The following is a 23,411-nucleotide window of genomic DNA, read 5'->3' on the forward strand; positions in this document are numbered from 1 at the left end:
TTCTCGTTTGCATCTTGCACATTTTGCGGGAAGGAACGATCAGCATTGTTGTTTTTTGGGTACAGCTGAGCTGAAGCCATACAGGGAATTGATTTAACCCTTCCACCTATAATCCACCTTCTCTTCTGCTAAACTTACTTTGTGGCCAACCTCAATCCAGAGGAGCACCTGGGACCACAGGGGATGAAGTGAGTTGCTGTGAGCATCACCTTTGCAGAGCGCTGGGCTTGAAGGAGGACACTAACCCTGCAGGGCGATGGAGTGTGCTAATGATTAGCCAGGTTAGTTTGGTTCCTCCTGAGCAGCTTGTGTGGTTGCCAGACTCACATGGTCCATTTTGTCTTTTTGCTCTTGGAGGTCCATAGCCAGTCGAAATTGATGAGCTCCCTCTTTTGAGGGGGGAATCTCGGCCAGGAGGGGATGTTCCTACTCTCTTTGTCTAATCTCACTGGTTCACCTGTCATTCACAGATTTAGCACAGACACACGTAAAACTCCTTGGGCTTTAACACCCAGCTGCTCAAGCTTGAAAAAGAGTTTGTGCGAATGTTTTCATCAGAAAACTTGCTGTGTAGGGCAGTGCTGGTGGTCCTCAACTGAGCTGTTCTGTGCCCACTTCCTCTCTGTGCCTGTGCTGTGAAGCTCTCCTCTACCGTCTGCCTTTCCTGTCTTGCTCCCCCGCCCTACCCCTCCTGGGCCTGGTGACTGACTGCAGGAGGCGTTTCCTTTTCCCTGAGTTGTTGCTGTCTCTCAGAGACCTTTTCAGGGAGCTCTGATCATTCAGGATTCAAAACCTAACAACTGGATAAGCCCTAGGCTTGGAGGGCCCAGGATGCTCCCAAAGCATGGGCGGTTTTCAGTGCAGCTGGAGAGAGTGCGAGAGCAAAACATTTACTGAGCTGAAGGGGTAAAGCTTAGAGAAGCAGCAGGAAGTGATTCCTGGGTGTGGCCAGGGACCTGCCATGCCCTTGGCTGTCATTCATCTGTTGTGGTGGCACAGAGATTGCCATGTGACACTGACTCCAATGGGGAGAGCTTCTTTTGTAGCATGGGTAGCCAATGTGGTGCTGTCCAGATACGGCTGCTCTACAGCTATTGGGCCACGCTGGCTGTGCTGATGGGACACCTGCAGTGCACCATGTTCGCTACCCTGTTCTGGAGGCTGCCTGTCCTTTCCCAGTGCCAACCCCCCCACCTGTGTGTCCAGTACTAGAGCCTGGAGGAGACTCCCCTCCTGCTCTTCAGAGGAAATGTGCCGATCCTCTCCTCTCTCTCTCTGTATGTCTTGCAGGCAGCTGATGATGAAATGGCGTCTGCAGGGCTGCCTGGAGAGAAATCTCTGCTTACTGTGAAAGGTGAGTCCCCTTCTCCAGAGTGAGTCTGTGGGGCTCTGCAGAAGTGGGGAGGCAGTTGTTGTCTCTGGCCTGCCCCTTAGCTGTGTGCCTTTGGGTGACCTTTCCGCTTGGTCAGCCCATGCAAGTCCCATCAGCTTCAGGTATTTTTTCTGTAAGAGTAGCTGGGGACTGGGGGTGGCTTTTTATTTCATTTATGAACCTCTTCTTATGAAGCATCTGAGGGTGATTTCACAATACAATAAAAATGTACATAAAAAGAATTTCACATCCAATGTGGTTGTGACTGGTTGTCAGCCAAGCTCAGAAAAGAATACCAGAAATCTTTTTGGACCCACAAAACCAGGGAGCTGCTTCCTTTTGAGGGCTGAACAAATTCTTAGAATGCTGAATGGGAAGGGTTTTTTTGAGTTATACTTGAATATTTAACTCTCAGGTAAATTATGCTGAGCAAAAGCTTTTTTTATTTAAATGGGGAGTGGGCTGGGCAAGAACATTTCATGAACCTGAGGTGTATTCTTTGAAATGAGTTGCTTTACATCACAGGTGGGGATAACTCATTGGGGGCCTTCCAGAGGGTGTTGGATTGCAGTTGCCACCAGCCCCTGCAGCCAGCGTGGCCAACGGTCAGGGATGATGGGAGCTGTTGTCTAGAGGGCCACAAACGCCCTATCCCTGGTTTATATCCTTCTGCTTTTAGGTTAAGCACCCCCACCCCCCGAAGAAGAGCGCTGTGTAACTTGAAAGCTTGCATTTGGTTGGTCACATGAGAGTTCCTCTCCTTACTTGCTGTTGGATTTCAGTCATTCCTGCTCTTTCGCTGCCTCTATGCTGTCCCCAGCATAAGGATGACTTTTTGTTTCCTTTCTGTAGCCTAAACCAGAATTTTCTTGCTTGTGGGAAAATCGCTACCTGTGAGATTACTGTGTGTGCTTGTGATCTTTTCCCCTAGAGCTTGCCAAGGTGGCCTGGAGATGAGCAATCCTCACTCCCGGCTCTTGTCAGTTCAGGGTGGGGAACGAAGAGGTTCTTCCTTCAAGATTTGCTGTCTCTCTCTCTCTCTCTCTGTTGCATATGTATATGTGGAGAGAGAGAGAGAGAGAGAGAGAGAGAGAGAGAGAGCGCTTCCTTACTGTCTCCTGGTAAGAGGAAGGACTTTTACCTCTGATCCTGGAATCTTTGGCTGCTGGCCAGAGAGGCCTGGCTCAGGCAGGGCTACTTGGGAGGGTTCTTCCACCTCCTGACTGCAGCCCAGCATTCCTGGCATGAACTTGACTAACTGTAAGCCACTTGAATTCACCCTGCACATCTATGAATGCTTAACTCTTTAGGCTGCTTTCCAGCCTGTCCGCTTTGCTCTTAGTCTCTGGTTTATTGTGGGCCAGCAATGGGTGCTTGGGGCATTGCTCATCGGGGTTGGTGGGAGCCTCTTCCCCACCTCCCCCAAACAGACTCAGCTTTCCGGTGGCCCTGCCGGTGCTGCCAGATCCTGTGAGCAGTTGCTTGCGCTGCAAGCTCTCCGCTGGAAGGTGGGGAGCACATGCTGGGGCAGGAGGGCAGCCCCTTGCTGCTGAGTGGGAGGCAGTGCACACCCAGTGCCAGCAGGGGGCTCCTAACACTGGTGGTGAAGCAAGCTTTCCTGCACCGGCTCCGCCGCAGCAGTTCTGGCTTCCTACTGACTGAAATGTCGGCCTGTAGGCATGCGTCAGCTTTGGCGCCCTCCAGCTAGGGTTAGGCTCTGGATCTCAAAAAGGAGACCCTCTGGAATGCTAAGGGGACACTCTCACCCCCCCACATCCAGTTTTAATTCCCGAGATGCAAGACTTGGGTTTGTGTGTGTGTCTGGACTGAGAATTGTCAAAGTGGTGCCCTCCAGATGTTGTTCGACTACAATTCCCATCATCCCTAGTCAGCATGGCCAACAATCGGTGATTATGGGAGCTGCAGTCCAACAGCATCTGGAGGGCACCACATTGAGAACCCCTGGTCTAGACAACAAAACTCAGTTTGGACTGGGAGAGGCTTCTAACACCCTACAAACCACTATACATCCCCGGGTGCTTTGTGGGAAGTCAAGACTGTTCAACTGTTTTCAAGTGAAGTTTTCCTTCAGAATACAGATGCACCCTTTGATTCCCTAAAGGGAGCCACAGACCTGAACTTACAGGATCTGAACGGGGTGGTTCACCACAGGTGCTCTTGGAGGTCACTGATGCATAGGGTCGCCATAAGTCGTAGTCGACTTGGAGGCACATCACAACAACAAACAGATGCACCCTTAGCACTGCTTGGTCCAGCAGGGTGTGTGTGTGTGTGTGCACGCGCGCCTTGTGTAGGCATGAAGGGTGGGTGTTGATCTGGGCAGGTGAGCCCAGTAGTGGAACCTCCTACCTAAAGTGAGAGGGGTTCAAAGATCCCAGGGGTGCAGGATGGGTGAAAGTGTCGTTCCTGGCATGAAGATAGATCTGGTGACTTCGAGAACCCTGCGCAGGGAGTGTGGGCTAGCCAGGAGCAGGTGCCACCCACCACCCCAGCCACTCAATTCTCTGCTTTCTCCCCCCAGTTGTGTCTGCAAAGCCCAAGGTGCAGGGCCACCAGTCTCGGATCACCTCCTTCGTGGAGGTGACGGCGGACGGGCTCCCCAGCGAGACCAAGAAGACTGGGAAGCAGGTTGGGAGCTCCGAACTGCTGTGGAACGAGAGCCTTGCGCTGTGAGGATTGGGGGCTCGGGAATTGGGGGGTCAAACTGAGCTGGGGCAGGTGCTTCTTCTGCCTGGGCGGGTTTGTGCTGGTCCCCAGGGCTTGCCCATGCTGGAGGCTGTGGAACAGCAGTGGCGGCGGCGAAGGTGGTGGGATGGGAGCGGCCAGTGGCGACTGCATTGGCCACGCCGGCCTTTCTTGGCTGGGCCTTTGGGCCTGTGGCTTCCACAGCCGCTTCTTTGCAGGTGACTCATCAGCATGTTATACAGGAGCATTTCCTAATGGGGAGGCCCACCTGGGCTGTCATTTTAAGGCCATTTGACTTGTTTGCAGAGACCGCTGGGCCTTGGGAGGCCTCTCACCTGGGCCACCTTGTCTCAGTGACTGGGCTCACCATGTTGCCCTTTTGTTTCACTTGTCATGCTTTCTGTTGGCTTGTACCGAGTGCAGTAGGGCCTTGATCCTGCACTTTTTCCAACCTGTCCTCCTTTGCACCCTCTTCTTCCCCCCCTGCCCTGCCCTGCCCCGCCCAGGAATGTCACATCCCAAAGCCACCTTGATGTGAAGCTCTGGAGCTGGCACACCCTGAGGAACGAGTTGCTAGGCACCGCCTCCATCAGCCTCCCCAGCGTGCTGAAGCAAAGCGAGGGGAAAGGTACGTCCCGCTGCAGAGCTGCCCACAGCCCCCTCGGCTGGTCTCTCCTCCTCCTCCTCTTCCCCACCCTCGCCAGCTCTGTTGGGCGCCTCTGTCCTAGGGAAAAGGCAGCCTCCCTGGCGGTGGAGCTGCCCTGCCCTCGGGGGGAACAAACCCTCACTGTGAGCAGCTGGGAGGCCTGTCAGGTGCTCAGGGCTGCAGCTGCAGCTGCTCCGACCAGTGTGTGTGATGCAGGCCTTCCCTTCGCCAGCCGGGAAAGCAAAGCAAGGGACCTGCCTATCAACCTGAGGCCCTTGGCTGCCGGCTGCCATTTGTGGTTGCTGAAGTGGCCCAGGTGGCTGCCGCTCCTGCTGCTGCATCAAAGCCTCTTTTCAGGGGCTCCCAACAGGGAAAGGCTCTCTCCATCTCCTTCAGCCCAAGTGGCTTCCCTGCCCCACCACCGGCCCTGTGTTGCAGAATACAGACCTCATATTGAGAGGTGCCGGGCTTGGGGAAAGAGGTGGGGGTGCTCGGGATAACAGCCAGCCACTCTTCTGGGGCGGTGAAAGCCTGTTCTCTGGGCTTGTTCAAGCCATTCCCCCCCCCGCATCTGCCTGGCCAAAGAGTTCACTGCTTTTGAGATCTCCAGGTGCTGCTGTGAAGACTTGTAGGGGCGACCCCCCCTGCTCCAGGAGAGAAAAGGAGCAATAGGGGGAAGCGCCTGGGGTGCCCTTTGGTGCTTTCCCTGCAGCGTCAGAGATGCCCGCCCCACTGGTGTCTCGGAGCAAAAAGTGGCACAGGCTTGAGGGTTACTAGGAATGAGGGGGCACATTTGGGGCTGCCCTTTTTGGGCCTTGTAATATGAGTGGCTGGCAAATGTTTGAGAATCTGCTCCGTGGGCCTGAGGGGCCCCTTCCCAGTTCCCTTGCTCACCTGAGCTGCGCCTTCCCTTTCTCCTCGTGTGGTGGAGACAGTGCTCCTGTCACGAGGCAAAGAGCAGTTTGGGGAGGCAAATGGAAAAGGCTCCGCTGGGTACCCAAATGGCTGGAATTTTCCCTGGCCCCAGCTGCAAAGGGAGGCTTCTTAAAGTAACAGTGCAGCTACAGCCTGAGTGTCAGATGATGCGGCTCGTGCCCTGTGCCTGAGGCCAGGGGTCTTCCTTTCCTGACCGTAATGGCCCCCAGCTAGAGCAGGTCTATGGCTGGCACTGATCACCCCCCCCCCTCCAGACCAGCCTTCCATTGAGCAGCATCCAGAGACACTCTCCTTTGCTCTGGCTAGGAGGAAGGGCAGCCCACATGCCCTGATGTTCGAAGGAGCCACGGAAGGGGACGGATAGGTTTAATTTCTACCCAGCTGTGTTGCTTGCACTCGGGGCAGGCATCAGTCTGCACAGTGTGCGACTCATGAGATGCGTCTGTGAGCCACAGACGATAGCAACCTGACTCCACAAACAGGCAGCCCAGATCCAAAGACCTTTGTTTGGGTGGAAACAATGCCTTGAAGATGCAAGTTGGGGCAAGCAGCAGAGACCTGGGCCATTGCTCAGGTGTGCTGAGCCCCAGATATTGAGTACTTTCCAAGTCAACCTCAGCCCTGCGGGCTTTGTGGACTGATTGCATTCGGGACCGGCCTTCCTGTGGCTGGCCAGTGAGCCTCAGGGCTGAAGAGTGCTGTGAACCGGCCAAGCCTAGCCCATGAGAGAACCTGGTTTGCCCTGGAGGGGGGGAGCCCCTGTTACTTCCTTGCTCCCTGCTGGCTGCCTTTGGGGAGGAAGGCTCCGTGGACACCTGCGCCAGGAATGCACCATCAGAGCCGACGCTTTGGCCTGGCAGATGCAGGGTGGGGGGCAAATGGCTTGAACGACAACCAGCCGGCTACTGCCTTGGCTGGCGCCGCTTCCGGGTGCCCCCTCAAGTGCCTCATTTGCAGGCCCTCCTCCCTCCTCAGCCCCCCAAAGGGACTCTTTGTTCCAGGTGCAGGTCGACAAGCAGCCCTGCTCCTGGTGCCTCCCTCCCTTCTCCTGCCAGCCAGCTGGGAAGAGGAGCCTCCTCTGCCAGTCTCTTGAGGCAGCCAGGGTCTGAATCAGGGCTGGACCCAGAGCTGGGGCTGTGGCTCAGAAGGGGTGCGTGTGTGTGTAAAACAAATCCTCCCGTGGCAGCACCAACTGAGCGTTAAAACTTAGGGGCCTGGTGTCTGCCGGCCTGCAAGGTGCAAGTGCTGCCCCCCTTCTCCGGTTGCATCAAGAGGGTCTTGTTTAGGAAGCCCCTGCCCTCCTGTTACAGCTCTTGCAAAGGTCTCTGACTTTGCTTGTCACTCTGCCTTCATCCCTGTCTCTTCCCTCTCCCCCCACCCCCGGTGAAGTGGCAGCGGGACCCATGGAGGGAGGTGCACAGCCAGATGGATGCATGGGCTGCTCCTTGGAAAGCCAGCCCTGCGGGCACTTCCCACAGTCAGCTTCACCAAACTCTGGCCAGGGGGGCAGCCCCTCGGGATTCCACAGTTGCTGGGAAGGGGTCCCATGCCCAGCATTGCTGCTGCTGTCCCTGTAGCCATGCCCTCCCTGCATGCCCTGCTGGGGGGCTGAGGCTTCTGGTGGAAAGGGGCCTTGCTTCTTTGGCAGTTGAGTCTGGTAAAATGTAGGCTAACAGAGGCTCCTGTTTGGGAGGCTTGTCACAAGTGGATGGGCTGGACCCCAGGAGTCCTCCTCCCTGTCAGCTGCAGCTCCTTGTCAACCTGGAGACAGATGACGTGCGGGGTCGGGGGGGTTGTGAGTTCCTGTCCTGGGCCTGGTATTCCTCAATAGCTTTGTGAGTGACTTGGGTGGAGGATGCTCATTAAACCTGCAGAAGACCCCAAACTGGCAGGAGCGACTAATACTTTAGAAGGCAGAAAGAAGGGTCTAAGGGGATCTTGATGGGATGGTAAACTGAGCCTTTGGCCCTCCAGACGTTGCTGGACTGCAGCACCCATCATCATCCCTGGCCGCTGGCCCTGCTTGCTGCAGGGGCTGATGGGAGCTGTAGGGCAGCAACAGCAGGAGGGCCAAAGGTCCCCCACGCCCGGCGTAGAGAGTACTGGGCTGGATAGTCCAATGGCTGTGTCTGGTATAAGGCCGCTTCCTCTGTCCGTGAACTCTCCCAGGGAGGGGCTCTTTCAAGGGTGCCCCAGATTGGCCGGAGTGGGGCTTTCCCACTGGTGGCACATCTGGTGCCTGCTGTGCTGGTGTGGGGCTGCTGGCTGAAACGCCCTGCTGCCGTGGAGTGAAGGTCGTCCCCCCTTTGTCCTCTTGATCACCTCCTTTGCTGTCACTGAACACTCTGGGAGAAAGCTCTTGTACCCCAAGCCTGTGCAAACAGTACAGAAGGCCCATGAGAACTTCCCCAGCGGGGAACCTTTGGCTGGCTTTGCTGGGACACCATCTTGCCCGGTGGGACGCCTGCTGCTCCCCGAGGCAGGGACCGAAGGTGGGGGGAGGCCCGCTCCGTCCCTTTCCTTCCCCTGCATGCCCTTCTCTTCACCCATCGCTGCTTTGTTTCCGGGGGCTGCTGTTGAGCCTTCGCCTGCCTTCCTCTTTGCTGCCACAGGAGGGGAGGCCGTGATGTCTGCACCTCTCCAGGCATGTCCGCTGTGGGGGCTGCGGCAAGGACAGGCCTCTCCAGCGCTGGTGGCGGCGGCTGCTGCTGCTGGCCTTGCTGCGGGGAAGTGCTAACCTTTGCAACGGCCTGGCTGGGAGTCTCCTGCTGAATGGAAGCACAGGCGGTGAACTGAGGAGGCCTCATGCAAGGCTGCAGCGGCCCCTTCCCCAAATGATAGCAGCTCCCCCCCCTTGCCAACACACAAGCCGGCTTTGTGTGCGGGCACAGAGGGACCCTTGGCCTGCCGCCGCAACAGTGAGGTCCCTTGATGGGCACTAGGCCTCTGGTGGGGGGGGGGGGGCTCGCCGGTGTTTATTTTCCTAACGAAAGCAGAGGGAGGGGAAAGCGGTGTGTCTGCCTCGCCTGGAGACACAGGCACCTTGTCTTTGCCAGGGGACAAAAGGGCTCTGTGCGGCAGGAGCAGAAGTGCGGCCAGGGTGGGGCGAAGGCTGGATGGCTCCTGCTTCCCGCCCGCCCGTCTGCCTGCCGAGTCTGCCTGCTTGTGCCTGGCAAGCTCCCCGTGCCCCCGCTGGCCGTGTTTTCAGCTGTGCTGTTTTGTGTGAGGGAAAAACATCCGAGGGGCTCATTGGCCGGACCTTGTTCCCAAGGGGGGCGGGAAGGCCCAGCCCTCCTGCTCCTGCGGCTCCAAGAGGTCCCCTCCTGGAACCTGCCTTGCTGCACTCCGGCACCAGGAGCTGCTGCTGCTGCTGCCACCACCGCAGGCAGTGAGGCTGGAGTCCCTTGTGCAGCTGGTGAAAAGGAGGTCCCGGGGCAGCCCAGGTGTGACGTTTGGGGCCTGCCAACAGCGCCTGGCCCTCTCCCTCCCTCCCTCCCTCTCCAGGAGCTAAGCATCAGTCGCTCTTCTTCTCTGTGCCCCAAGTATTGGGGAGGGGGACCTCCTTCTGCCGTAGAGGAGCACTCACGTGGTGCCTCAGTTGTTCATAGAATCATAGAACCGTAGAGTTGGAAGGGGCCTGTAAGGCCATCCAGTCCAACCCCCTGCTCAATGCAGGAATCCAAATCAAGCATTCCCGACAGGTGGCTGTCCAGCTGCCTCTTGAAGGCCTCCAGTGTCAGAGAGCCCACCACCTTTTGTTGGTGCTTCTCACCTTTTCCCGTTCATCTCAGTTGTTCAGACGGTTTTGCATGAGGAGGCTGCCCCGAGAGCAGGTTCCGTCCTAAGAAACACGCAGTGTTCGCATCAAGCACGCTGGGACTGACGCGGGGCCCATGGGGCTGGCCGTTCTGCTGAGGAGCTTCCGGGCAGAGCAGGGCTGTGGATTGAACCCCCCCCCCTGCCCATGTTGAATGCTGCAAAGGAGAGTTTCTTGAGCTGCGCCCTTGTTGCAGAGACGGTTCAGTCCTGGGGTGGGAGTGGAAGGCGCTTGGCGCCACATCCAGGCCCTGTGTTGCAGTTCCGCCTGCTGAAGGGCTGAGCCACAATTCTGCCACGGAGCGGTGGGCCCGAAGGCTTGGAGCAGGGCTGATATAGGGCTTGGGATGTCTAGGGAAGAAGGATGCCAAGGCTCCCTTGCCCTCCCGCCTGCCGGGGGAACCCTCCTGGGTGATGGCTTGCCTTCTCCTCCTCCTCCTGCTCCTTGTCGCCCTCTCTGCCTCACAGTCGAGAACAAGCAGCTGACCTTGAACCTGCAGATGGAGAACAAAGGCTGCCTTGTCTCAGGCGGGGAGCTGACAGTTTTCCTGGACGGGCCCCGTGTTGATGTGGGAAGTTTGCCGAATGGCAGCATCCTGACGGAGGGTGAGTGCAGCTGGGCGGTTGCAGGGGGGGAGAGCAGGCTGCCGTGGCTGTCTCAGGGGAGCTGCCCACCACAAGGGTCCTGGGCATCCAGCGGGGCCTTTCACAGGAGGTGAGGTGGAGGGGTTCAGGACCGTAGGGTGTCTGAGCCAGAAGCCATCCTGGTGCCCTAATTCCAGGTGTGTGGAAGGGAAAACACTCTGCAGATGCTCAGAGGCACTGTTGACAACAGCGTCTCGCGTTCTGGGGCCCATCTTGCAGAATGAGAGCAGGTTCTGGGGCTGTGCTGAGGATGCCACCTGCCACTGAATAGGTGTGGGGAGAGCTCGTCCTGCCAGTGGCCTCTGGCCTCATCCAGTGCTATGATTTTGTGGCAAATCCCACGTTTCAGCTATTGTAATAACCAGGACTATTATTTGCCAGAGTTTGCAGCCTGCCCTGTGTGTCTCTCATCTCCCAAGCCTTCCTGCTTGTACCTATGCACAGGCAGGCCTGGGGCGGGCAGCTGCCCCCCTTTCTGCCCAGCCATTCCCCTCCCCGCTTTTGAGCCAGATGGCTGGCTGGCCGTTGCCAGGGGCTGGCTCTTGGCCTGCCAGCAAGGTTCCTCTTCTGATCTGTTTCTTGCTCCTTCAGGGTCCCAGGTGGCTGGGAGGGACCCCAGTGGCCTCGCCTCCTCGCCAGACAGCAGGCCCCAGGACCCCAGCGCCAACTGCTTTGGTGGCAGGTCCAGGTAAGGGTCCCCCCTTCTGCTGTGGCAGTCCAGTCCCTTTCGGGGAGTGCTTGGTGGAGGCCGTTCTGGAGCCTGTGGTTATCAGCATCCCGGCAAGGCAAGCTGTGGCCGAAAGAGGCGAGGAGGAGGAAGGCAGGGGCAGAGAAGCTGGCTAGGGCAGCGGCGAGAGGGAGAGAGACCCGGCCCAGAAGGCCTGTGTGGGCCAGGGGGTGGGAGCTGTCTTGCAAGACGCCTCATAGCCAGGCCACCCCATTCGCTGAGTGTGTGTATGTGGGGGGGGGCGTGAATATTGGGAAGAGCAGGTCGGGGCAGGAGGACTGTGGGAATCACGGCTCCAGGGTTGTTGCTAGTAGGCTGGGCTCACCGTCCTGCCCCCTTCTCTGTGCATCTAGCAGCCCGCATCTTCCAGAGTGCAGGAAGTCCCGGGGACTCTAGTGGGCTGCTTTGGCTTTTGAGTCCAGCCCCCAAGAGGCTGGTGGCGATCCCCTGCAAAAACCCTTCCTCTGCGCAGCTGTCCAGAAATCAAGGCAAGGTGCTAGCCAAGGGGGCCACTGCTTGGCCACCAGTCCCCGTCCTCACTTCCACTCTTTGGCCACGGCCGTAGAGAGGCATGTTGCGTTGCCTTGCTGGTGTGGGGCTGGATTTGGCCCTCAGCTTGTTCCTGCTGCAGGGAACTATCTGGGAGGATCAGCGGGGCGGGAGGGCGCCAGAGGGTGCGGGTGCCCTGCCTGCCATGCACGTCCCATCCGTAAAGGGCCAGCAGCAGCAGGGCCCTGCATGGAGGGAGGGTGGCCAGCTCCTTCTCCCAAGAGGGCCTTCCTTGGTTGCACTCTTGCCTCGTAGCGCTCATCTCCTTCCTCTGGGGAAGGTGACAGCACAGGAGGCTGCCTTGTCTGAAGCCAGGCAGTGGATCCATGTGACTCACTCGTGTCTGTGGTGTCTGACAGCAGCTGCCCAGGGGCGGGGGGAGGTTAGGCAGGGGACCTTCTGCATGCAAAGCAGACATGCTGCCACTGAGCTACCGTCCTCGCAAGCGACGTCCTCCTCCTTCTGGCTGCCTCCATTTGTGGAGGGCCACAGAAAGCCCCCAGATCCTCCTCCGCCAAAGGTTCCCCCGAGTGAAACGTACAGGTGGAGCAGAGTTGCCAGGCTGGCATGATTTGCTTCTGCACCTGTGAAGGGCTTTCACAGAGATTGAGCCTGCCCTTGCCAAACTCCTGGAGCGGACACAGATGGCTTCTGCAGCCTCACGTGGCGCTGCTCGTCAGAGCAAAGCAGAGCCTGGTTGGTGGATCAGGCTGAAGGCCCGCCCAGCCCAGCCTCCTCTCTTCCACAGTGGCCAACCAGATGCCCCAGTGGGAAGGTGGCAAGCAGGATGCGAGGGCCATAGCACTGTCAACCCCCTGGGCTGCCCTGGGCTCCTGCCGGGAGGAAGGGCAGGATATAAATCAAATAATAAATAAATAATAATAATAATAAACACTCCAGGCTTATCTTGGCAGTCATAAGGGCTAGAGACTTGCTTATTTTTTAAATGCGCGCATGCCAGTATGTTTGTATGTATTTAATTTATATCCCATCCTTCAAAGGAGCCCAGGTGAAGTGTGCAAGGGTGTAAAGAGCGACAGGCCTCTTGAATGGCATTAGTGGGCCCTGAGCCTTTCTAGGCCAACTTTGGCCTCCCACGGAACTGGCAGCCCTTGCAAAGGAAAGCTCAGGCCCCAGCCCCTTCCTTCGGGCCACATGGATGGCTGCGCATTGGCCGAGGGGCTCTGGAGCAACCTTCTGTGGCCTCCCAGACTCTCCAGGCAGCTGCATGAAGCGTTCCAAGGTTTTGTCCTCTGCTGTCAGGGGAAATGTGTTTATCTTTGCTACTCTTGCTGTTGCAGTGACTGACACGGCTGGGGAGTGGGTCAGAACAGGGGCAACTGGGTCTGTCGTCTTTGTCCCTGGACTGTTCCTCCTTTGCTTAGCACACCTTCCCTGCCTTCTCAGCAGAACTGGGCCCTTGCAGAAGACTTGAGTCTGGGATGCCAAGTTCTCCAGCGAGCAATGCCTTTTCTGGGTGGCTGTTGTCAGGGCTGGACTGATGCGGATGGGAAGAGGGCCAGGCCCCTTGCCCACCTAAGTGGAGTGCCCCCCCATCATTTGTGAGGCAACAGGATGGGATTTGCTTGCACAAACAAGTTTGCCCTCGAGTGGGTGAGGAATGTCTCAGAGTGGTTCATAGACAGGATATATTGGAGGTGTTTGCTCCCTTGTTTTACTGCCAGTGTCTCGTGATTGGTGGTAGACTCTGATCAGAGAGGTTCCGTTGCTCAGTACCATAGTGAGGTGTTTTGTGTAGGGTTTGTGTCTCCCCCCCCAAAAAAAAATCTGTGTGGCTTCAGAAGCAATTTCTAAAGAAAGCAGAGCAAGGGATGCGTAGACCCCCTTCCCAGTTTCCAGGAACAGGCAGTGGTGACTTGGCTGGTGGTCCCTCCCATCCCCCACCCCCCACTTTCTCAAAGGTCAGAGGAATTTCTCAGCCTTGTGCTGTGAGGGGCAGCAGCTGCTTGGCCCTTTCCTGTCTGCGCAGGGCTGGCCACACTGTCCTGCGGCCAGGATGGATCTCTCAGCATCGTTTGCAAAGCGTTCCCTCACGCTTCCCTTTCTGCCATCTTGGAGGGCTCCTCGTTTTACAGATGAGGTTCTCAGGCAAGGGAGTGGAGACTTGCCTGTGGCGGAGACGAGCATCCTCGCTGCCCCCTCCTCCTCTTCCTTTCCTCGCTGTGGGGGCCGGGGGGGGTTACTCTCCCTCTGTCAGTGTCGCAGTCTCCCCATGCGCTCTCTGTCAGTCCTGGGCCCAGTGGGCCTACTCACTTGTGCTGCTGCCAGACTTCCCATCTGCCCTTTGCACCCCCCACAACTGCACTTGGAGAAAAGCCTGCATGGGAGGGCGGGGGGCTTAGATAGTCGCTTGGCCAGCCAGCAGGTCTGGTGTGTCCAGCGTCCATCCACTGTGCTTCTGTCTGGCCACTGGGAGAACCAGATGCTGGACTAGATGGGCCCCCTTTGGCTTGACCCAGCTTCCTTTCCCCCCTTGCCTCTGAAAGAGCCTGGCTCTCTGGCCCTCCAAGCAGAATCTCTGGGGCATTCTCTGTGTGCGCGTGGGGCGGGAGGAGCATTCCAAGCAGTGCATAGAAACGGCTGGACGCTCCTTTTCTGCCGTGGATCGGCCCTGCCCCACTCCTTTGCTCGGCCAGCTCGGCCTGCCACGTGACGACTCCTGGTTTGTTTCCACACATCTATTAAAAGATGATGCTAACTTAGGAGAGCCCGTAGGAAGGCGGCCTTGGCAGGGTGGCTAATGTGGGCTTACACGGCCCACACAGCGCAGTGGAAATGGCCAATTTTGGGTTTCTAAAAACACCTCTGGAGGCCTGGAGCTTGTTTATTCCCTGGGGGTGGGGGGTGGGGAGTGAGCTGTGGCCTCCTTTCACCCATTCCCAGTGATGTCTGTGCAAATTCTGCACCAAACATTGTAGTAATTCACTCTGTGTGCTATGATGAATCAGTGTGAATTGTATGCTGCTGTTTCCTTTCTAACTCTTCACGCATTTTATTAAGATTTCAGACAAAGCCAAAAATAGACAGTTTTAACACAGGTGAAATAACTCTGCAGATTTTGAGCATTGTTCAGCTCTGTTTCAAGCCCTGTCTCAAGGCCTCTGCATGGTATAGTGGTTAAGAGGGTGTCAGAGTAGGATTAGGGAGGGCCAGCCATGGAGCTCACAGGGTTACCTTGGGCCGGTCAGTCTCTTTTAGCCTAAACTACCTCACAGGGTTGTAGTGGGGCTAAAATGGGCTGTCCAGGGATGAGTCTGTCCCAGCCTTACCTGGAGATGCTGCCGCGGTTTGAACCTGGCTCCTTCTGCATGCAAAGCAGGTGCTCTGCCACAGAGCTGCTTTGGCTCTTCCCAACTGTGGCCTTCAGCAGCACCAAAGAAGTGCAGAATAGACAATCAAGGCAGCCCCCTGCAACTGCCGTGGCTGTGCGACTTCTGCACCCTCTCTCTGGGCGCAGAGATGCAGAATGTCCCATCCTGACAACGTCCTTTTGTCTTCTGTTTCCTTTCTGGCATGTTTCTAGTCTTCATGGCTGTTGACAGGAACCTGAGGGAACCTCAGAATTCAGGGAGGGGAGCAACATCCATGCTGGGTGCCTGTAAGGTCTGCTTGCCCCCTTCCATGCTGCCTTGTGACTCACATTAACAGAATGACTTGTGCAGGTGTAGCAACTATGTCTGTTGACTCACTTCACACGACTGACGCGGAGCCCATGCTATCTCGGTGCAGAAGAAGACTTGCAGTTTCGTGAAGTTCAGCAGGCCCAGCCACCCGCCTTCCTGCAAGGAGAATTGTGGGGGGGGGAGTCTGGGGGGATCAGGAAACACTCCCCTCATCTGTCGCCTCTTTCCCCCACAGGGTGCACAGGCACGTAGCTGGAGTGGCCAGGCAGAGCACGGCCAACAGAGAGCAAGGCCCCAGCTCCAGAGCCCCGCAGCAGTCAGGCAAGAGCCAGAGCGGCCCAGTGGACGGCACAGGTGAGAGGAAGAGGAGGAGGAGGCTATAACACACACCCCCCGCATGCCACCTTGCTTGCCGAGAGCCTGCATTGCTCCCCCACCTGCTTAATTACATGCTTGAGACCCTCTCCTGTCCCTTCCCTAATTTTACTTGAGTGGGTATGTTCTACAGGCAGAGGCTGCCAGTGGGGAAATCTTGGGCCCTCCTGAGGGTGGTGACCTTTGGGTCATAGTGGACACCTTGATGAAGATATTGGCCCAGTGTGCAGCAGCTCTGAAAAAGGAGGAGTCCATGCAAAGGATCACTAGGAAATGGACTGAAACTAAAACCAGCAATATCTTAATGCATTATATAAATCTATGGTGTGGCCTCATTTGGAATACTGTGTACAGTTCTGGTTGCCTCACCTCAAAAAGGATATTGTAGAGCTGGAAAAGGTTCAGGAAAGGGCAACCAAGACTACCAAGGAGGTACAAGGAAAGGTTACAACATTTGGGGCTTCTTAGTTTAGAGGAAAGGCGAGTCAGAGGCGACATGACAGAAGTGTATAAGATTGTGAATGTCCCAGAGAAAGTGGGAAGAGAAAAGTTTTTCTCCCTCTCTAATAACACTAGAACTCGTGGACATCCAGTGAAGCTGAACGCTGGGAGATTCAGGACAGACAAAAGGAAGGACTGTTTTACACTGTGCATAGTTAGAAACTGGCATTTGTTCCCACAGGAGGCAGTGATGGCCACCAACTTGGATGGCTTTCAAGAGGATTAGATGGATTCATGGCTGTCTCCTGCCTCTGAGTGCCAATTGCTGGGAATCGCATGTCAGAAGAGCCTGGCTGTGCTCATCTCCGCCTTGAGGGCTTCCCATTGGGGCACCTGGTTGGCCACTCTGAGACGAGGACGCTGCGCTAGAGGGGCCCTTTTGGCCTGAGGCCAGCTTCAGGGCTCCTCTGGTGCCCTGTTTCCCAAAGGCATTGCTGTCCTGATGGGCCTCTCTCTCTTTCAGTGAATGGCGAGTCTGCCCGCTCTGCCCTCGATGCTGAAGAGGGGCAGGCGGTGTCACCGGAGGCTGCATCAGGCGCAACCTCCAGCTCTGGCCCCGCTCGTTCGGACTCCCCGGGGGCAGAGGAGTCTGCCTCCAGCTCAGGGGCCCAGCCTTCCCAACCAGCCACACAGGCTCTGGAGTCACTGCCCCAAGGGTAAGTGCTCTCCTTCTCTCTGGGTGGCCACCTTGGCCATGTCGTGAGTGGGGCTCTCCTAGCCTTGGCCACCCTGGGGAGCATCAGAATGGGCGGCGGGGTGGGTGGGGTTGCAAACTTCTTAGGCATGTTTGGGACTAAGGGGCCATACTCCTGGAGTGTTTCGCCTCGGGGGAGCTCCTGGGAACTGAGGAAGCTGCCCTTACACTGAGTCAGACCTTTGGCCCATCTAGCTTAGTACTGCCTGCACTGGCTGGCAGTGGCTCTCCAGACAGGGAGTCTCTCCCAGCCCAACCTGGAGATGCCACTCTTGGGGACTGTGCCTGGGAGCGTCTACACGCACTGCGGGTGCTCTGCCCCTGAGCGACAGCCCTTCCCCAGTCTCCTACTGCCCATGCGCCTGCTGCCTGTGTGGTCGCATCCAAAGTTCTCTCTCCTGGCCTACCTCACAGCACAGTTTCAGTGGTCACGGTGATGATGTTTGTGGATTTCCTTGTGTGTTGGGTGAATGCTAAATAGGCTTATACTTCATGGAATGTAGAGCTTTTTGGCAAGACCTGGGATTTTAAGGGCCTTCTCCCCTCCGGCATGAGGTGTTCCTCGCCTGAAGCTGATCCTCGTCCATCCTTCCTGGTCCTGCAATGCGGTTGTTTCTGCTTAGCCCAAATGCCTCCTTTTGACTCTAGCCTCTCAGGCGGCTGCCTGCATTTCTGGTGAAGGGAGCCGTTTGTTTTCCCGCTGGCCTCTCTGCTCAGAGGCTCATGTGTGTGTTTGTGTTGCTCACAGGTAATTGGGGGGCTGGCAGCTCAGAGCACCTTTATGCCAGGCGTGTGAGCGCTACTGTGTTCAGGCCTCCACCACTTCCTGTTTGCAGACCGCTGGAAAAGTCCAGGCGTCTCAAAAAGCTCTTTCTTCCTCCTGGAGCTCCCCCACCCTCCTCCTCCCGTACTGCGGCGCGCCTGGAGTGCAAGCGGTGAGGCAGCTCCTTTGCTTTGTGCAGAAGCCCTCTTCAAGCGGAGAATGTCCCACTGCCTCGCCTGCTGTCCCAGCACCCTCCCGTTAGGAATCTTGGTGCTGACTGTCCTCTGCTATATAGGGAGAGGCGGGGTGGGGGTGATGTGCCAAGGCTTTCCTCCCTCCCTCCCTTCCTCCCTCTGTGGCTGAGGGATCATGGGGCCTCTGATGGGGCTAGTCCACAGGCGCTTCCAAGACCTGGCACGTGTGCACGCGTGCACGAAGGCACGGTGCTGTTTCCAGCTCCTCCTGTGCCAACCCAAAGGTGCTTTGCTTGGCTGCGTTGAGCACATGGCTCAAGCCACCCCATTTGCATGGGCACAAACAGGCTTGGAGGGAGGTAGCCAGTGGGGCAGGCAGGGCCACCTCTGCAGGGCTCTTGGTTCCCTTCATGCTGCTATCCCTGAACATCTGCACTCAACATGGCAAGCGCAAAAGCCTCTTCCAAGCAGCTGGAATGGGCAGAGCAGGAGGCCGTGGGAAGCCGTGGGGCTAAACCGTTCCAGATGGGAGCCCCCCCACGTGGCCATGAGCGAGGAGGACCGGAAGGGGGGTGCTGCTGCTGCTGCTGTGCAGGGCTGGGGTCCTTCAGGGTGGGGGGGTATTCTGCTGCCACACACGCACACTCCCTTGCTTGCCCACTTTCCTTCTGGACTGACAGCAGAGCAGACGCCTCGTTTCTCTGCACCACTACCCCCCCCCGCATCTGGTTCCTATCAACATTGCTCCTGCGTCGGGGACAGTGGTCCTCATTAACACGGCGTGTACACCAGTTCGCGCCTCGTCTCACGCACACAAAGAGGCGCATTATGCTCCCTGGCAGCAGGCGCGGGCTGTGGTTCCTTACGTAAGGCAGGGTGTCTCGCTTGGATGGCAAGGTGACCTCAGTGCTGCCGTTTTGCCACCAGCAAGCCTTGTCTCCTGCGTTGAGGGCGGAGGTAGCCAAGGCAGACAGCAGTTGCGCTGGCTGGGCAGCGACCTCCCTGAGCCAGGTCTCGGCCTTACAGCATGGTGGTGCCCTGCCCCTGGGAGTGGAAGGCGTTTCTGCTGGCAAATTGATGCCTATTAATGGGTCCGTGTAAAGCTTCCTGGAATTTGGAATTTGGCAGCTCTGTGCATTCTGCAGCTCCACAGTAACGCTTCTAAAGCATGGAACTTGGTCTCATACATCCTGATTTGTTTTGTTTTTTTAAAAAAACCCAGGTTTCTAGCCCTTATGATCTTGAAAATATGGCAGACATTTCCTGATGAAAGGGATGTCCAGTTAGGCCTTCAAGTGGTCAGGGGCTACTCCTTAATCTCACTGTGACTGGTTGAAGCAATGGAAACAAAGGCTGATGTGTGTGTACCTGGATGCCTCTTTGAAGGTGTTGGCTCTGATGATGTCGTTGGGGCCCCAAAGCCTTGAGATGCACCCTTAGATCTGGCTAGAGTGGATGCAGAGGAGAGGGTCCTGAGCCTGTGCTCATCCTGAAAGCTCATGGGGCAGCTTGAGTGCCTGCCTTGCAGGGCTCTTAGAATAACAGACAAGGCGAGAGTTACAAAGCGCTTTGTGCTCTGAAAAATGCTAGCTATGAGAAATAGCCATGAGCATTGTCCTGGCTCACAAAATGGGACCCCCATTCCCTTGTCACGCACCCCCTTCCCATCCTGCACCTCTCTCTTTCTGTCCATTGAGGTGGGAGCAACGAGAGCTGCCTAACGGGCGGGTGTATTACGTGGACCACAACGCAAAGACCACCACCTGGGAGCGTCCTCTTCCACCAGGGTAGGTGCTCTGAGATGAAGGTGCTTTGCAGGATCTGGCCTGGGGATAGTGCCGGAAGGCGGGGGGGAAGGGGCGCCTGTCCATCTGGCGGGGTCATAGAAGGCAGGTGCTCTTCGCAAGATCAAGCCCAGGATCAAGGATAAGGGGGGGTGGGGGTGGATGCTGGATGAAGGGCCTCAGCTTGTCATGGTAGACATGGTTTGTAACCTCTTAGAGGCCAGAATCATATGGTAGGCCCAGAGTTGAGCTGCCCAGGAGAGGACTGGCTCTTAAAGCCAGGTGGTGCAAGGTCAACCTTATTTATTTGTTAGCTTCTTTGATTACGAGAGTTTATATCTTGCTCTTCAGTCCAAAGGCTTTTAGAGAAGCTTGCAGTTAAAAAAAATAAAAATAAATCACAGCGTTAATAAGTTTAAACAGCAGCATGGTCTCCAAAAGCACACCTGTGGAACTCCAGCATTAAAACCAGTTCAGAGCAGTTCGTTAAAAGGTCCTGGTGAGTTGGAAGACCCACTTGGCGTTGGGAAGACAGCCAGGTCGGTGGCAGGCGAATCTCCTCGGGGAGAGCTGTTGACAGCTTGGAAGGCCCTTTTCTTCCTCACCCACCAGCCCAGCTGGATGGCGAGTGAGCTTGGAGAGGGCCTCTGAGGAGAGTGGGAGGAAGCAGCCCTACAGTGCCCTGAGTGGTTTAGGGCTTTGATCATAAGCCCAGTGCAGATGCTTCAGGACTGGTGAGGTGTGTTCAGTGCTTCTGGTCCCAGTTGCTCTCTTCTTGACTGACAAGCTTCCGAGTCTTCTTCACGGCATGTGGGCAATGTGCTACAGTGACCCAAACAGCATGGTACCAGAGCAAGGATAGTTCTGGCCAAGTGCGCTTCGTCTGGGAGGGGCCTTGGCTGGTGAAAGTTGCTTCAACCCATGGACGGTGCTTTGGGCTCCCAGGACAGGGCTAGATCTAACAGGACCCCCAGCTGCAGAGCTAATCCTTCTCCCCCCCCCCCAAGTCTGTTATCCTTAAAGTATTTCATGGGCTGAAGTGACTTACTTGCTGGGATGCTGTCAAAATTATGGAAGAACATCCGGGGTGCCTGAAGAAGGCAAAATTCTCAGCCTCCTCGCAAAAGCCCAGAAACAAACCTTGGCAAAGGAAATGGCAGGAAGGAGCTTCTCTTCTGTCTGTGCGTGTGTGTGTGTGAGAGAGAGAGAGAGAAAGAAAGAGAGAGAGAGAGAGAGAGAGAGATTAGGCTCCTCATGGCAGCTCTTTTGTCTGTGCAGCTGGGAGAAGCGAGTGGATCCCCGTGGCAGGTGCTACTATGTTGACCACAACACTCGCACCACCACTTGGCAGCGCCCTACAGCCGAGTATGTACGCAACTATGAGGAGTGGCAGAGCCAGCGCAACCACCTTCAAGGAGCCATGCAGCAGTTCAGCCAAAGATTTCTCTATCAGGTGAGGGCGTCCCCAGCCATGCCCACCCACCTCCAGCTAAACCACAAAGGGCAGCACTGATGGCCACCCTGAGCCACTGGCCCCTGCGCCGGTCTGCAGCGAAAGGGGCCGGGGAACTTGGCCCCAGGAGGGGCCACATCAGAGGTGCCTCCTGATTCCTTCCAGGGAGCTTGGGAGAGCCCCTCTTGTGAAAGCCAGGCCCCTGCTGGTATTGGCAGCAGAAGCGACCCGGAGGAATTGCTGCAAGGGGACTCAGTTGGCTCAGGCCTGGGCCCCTTCCATAGCCTGTCTTGTTGTCATCCTCTGTTGCCTGCGGGCTGCCTCAGTTTTAGCCATGTTGTGCCTGAATGTTGCTTTGGGGCCTTCCCTGAGGCTGATTCCATTACTAATGTTGGTTGCTTTATTGTTGGCATCTATAGGCAGTCCTATGACAGAATACCCAGCAAAGAGTGAAAACCAAAATAAAATTCAATAGCAAAGAAACAAAAATAACAATGAAAATAGGCTGCATAAAAACCAACATGTTGAGTAAGCAACATGAAGCTCAAAGAAAAGGTCCTGCAGCCCCCATTCACCCGCCTTCTGAGGGCTGTTTGTGGGGCCGTTTGCCCCGCAGTGGGTCCAGAAACGGACCCAGCTCTTGACAGGTGGGGCGCAGGCCAGCCTCTCCACAAATGGCCTGTTAAGAAGACCACCTTTCTATGTCCAATGCACTCTGGTGAGTGTGGCCGCTGTGGCCTGGACTATGCGCAGCAGCTGCCTTTCCTTCAGACAAGAGTCACTAGGAATGTCAGGTTGGAACTCAAGCGATTGGGCAAGGGAGGGGCTGAATCTCCCCTCTGAACAGACCTGGTGTTAAGGCTCGCTTTTGTGGCTGTCATTAGCTACTGGCCACCCTAGAGAAAGATGCCAGCCAGGCTCTCCCCCTGGCCTTCTCATGTCAGATGGCAATGGGCCAGGCTTTCTGAGGGGGAAAGTGTCTGCTTCTGATTGGACCCCGAGTCCCTCCCCCTTCTGGGCTTAAGGGGTGCACTGTGGGGTTAGGGTTGTAGTGGGACCCTGCCGGGCCTTCCTTGGGGTGCTCTTGGGAGCGCGTTGGGTCCTTGATCCCTTCTCGTAGCTCCACACGGAGGAGGCTGAAGGCCCGAGGGCCCCACGTTCGTTAACAGGGAGTCCTGCTTCTTGCCCGCCTGTGCCTTGCCCGTGTTGACTCCCTTCTCTTGGGAGGTTTCCAATGGGCCCCTGGGATAGCCTCTGCCTTCAGTCACCCCATAGAGCCAATCCCACATGACCGGGTGGAGGAAAGTGCCCTTTGCCGCATCAGAGAGGCCATCCTGGGTGCTCAAAACCCACCTCTCTCCAGTCGTTTGCCTGGCCTTGTGGTGCCTTTACAGGCCAAGAACTGAGGTGCTGTTCTTGGGAGGGCTACCCCCCTTCCTTCCGCTTTCCAAGGTACTGTGATCCGTTGAAGAGCGCAAAGCCGTTGACATGAGCCTTTGGCTCCCGGGGCCTGGCTGTTCTGCCTGGCCTGCGTTCTGCAGAGCTGTGGGATGGGAGGGGGGCTGATCTAAACAGCCGTACTGCTGAGGCCCTGTAGCCCCCTCCCCAGCTGGCCCATCAGGCTTGAAATGGGTCCCCCGGCCCAGCCTGCCTGCAATTGGATAAAGGTGCTTTGTACGGGGCTGGGGGGGGGAACGCCTGTCTGTGCGGCATGAATGTTCCCTCAGTGCGTGAGCACCTCACACCCGGCTGTTGGGTTTCGCGGCCCACCGTGAGGGAGGGAGGGGAGGGGAGGAGAGGAGGCCGGCAGCCCACAGCCCAAGCCAGGAAGCTCTGGGCGTGGACAGGGCTTGTGGGAATGATTTCATTGGAAAGGCCTGCGATATTCCCCCCTCTTGTGTGTGCTTCTTGGAGAAGGCTGGAGCTGGAAGTGTGCTGGTCCGTCAGTCGCCTCCACCAGCCCAGGGCCGGCAGCAGCTCCCTCCCTCCCTCCTAGCTGGGCTCGGCAGCTCCTCTGCGCCCTGCCATCCTCTGCCCCAAGCTCCACACAGTCAGACTGGAGACTTGCTGCCCCCACACTGGGTGCACGTGTGTGTAGGGGGGAAGAGAAGGCAGGATGGAGGGCAAAACAGCTGCCCCCCACCTCCCCTTTCGTAACCTGCCCCGTGTCTGCTTTGCCCCCTCTAGTCGTCGGGCACCCCGTCGGACAGTGACCCCCTCGGCCCCCTTCCCCCTGGCTGGGGTAAGTACGGTCCGGCTTCTTGGACTTGGGACAGCTGCTGCTTCCAGCCGGGTTGGCTTTTGTGGGAGGGGCGGGTGGCTTCTTCTCCTTAATGCTGTGCACAGGCGCGCGGGAAGAGTTGGAGTGTTGCCTGGGCTCTGAGTTCCAGTCCTGCTTTTGGTGCACAGATCTCTGCTTCCCTGCCTTCTGTGGCTAGTCTCAGGGTCACCTCTTCTGTTTCTTGGGCATTTGAAGGGAGGAAGGGAGGGAGGGAGGGAGCCCCTCTTCTCAAGCACCAGCTCCCTCTTCTCCCTCCCTCCCTCCCTCGCTCTCTGTGGGGTGGGTCTGCTTCCTTCAGGGGTTTGGAGCCTGCCTGGTTCCTGCT

At 57.0% G+C, this 23,411-nt stretch overlaps 1 protein-coding gene across 4 annotated transcripts in view; it reads left to right on the forward strand.

Moving 5' to 3' along the window:
- WWP2 (WW domain containing E3 ubiquitin protein ligase 2) overlaps positions 1 to 23,411 on the forward strand; it is a 37,473-nt gene that overhangs the window by 1,665 nt on the left and 12,397 nt on the right. For 3 of the 4 annotated variants that reach the window (XM_061594537.1, XM_061594535.1, XM_061594538.1), the window contains exons 2-12: positions 161 to 281; positions 1,291 to 1,354; positions 3,915 to 4,062; positions 4,585 to 4,706; positions 9,945 to 10,082; positions 10,713 to 10,809; positions 15,277 to 15,395; positions 16,381 to 16,573; positions 19,266 to 19,355; positions 20,631 to 20,805; positions 22,993 to 23,047. In XM_061594537.1, the coding sequence (XP_061450521.1) occupies positions 270 to 281; positions 1,291 to 1,354; positions 3,915 to 4,062; positions 4,585 to 4,706; positions 9,945 to 10,082; positions 10,713 to 10,809; positions 15,277 to 15,395; positions 16,381 to 16,573; positions 19,266 to 19,355; positions 20,631 to 20,805; positions 22,993 to 23,047 (1,213 nt within the window). In that variant the 5' untranslated portion in view covers positions 161 to 269. The remainder of the gene's footprint in view (positions 1 to 160; positions 282 to 1,290; positions 1,355 to 3,914; positions 4,063 to 4,584; positions 4,707 to 9,944; positions 10,083 to 10,712; positions 10,810 to 15,276; positions 15,396 to 16,380; positions 16,574 to 19,265; positions 19,356 to 20,630; positions 20,806 to 22,992; positions 23,048 to 23,411) is intronic. The other variant, XM_061594539.1, reaches the window with a different exon arrangement.

Source organism: Rhineura floridana, chromosome 13, assembly GCF_030035675.1.
Source record: "Rhineura floridana isolate rRhiFlo1 chromosome 13, rRhiFlo1.hap2, whole genome shotgun sequence".
Lineage (NCBI taxonomy): Eukaryota > Metazoa > Chordata > Lepidosauria > Squamata > Rhineuridae > Rhineura > Rhineura floridana.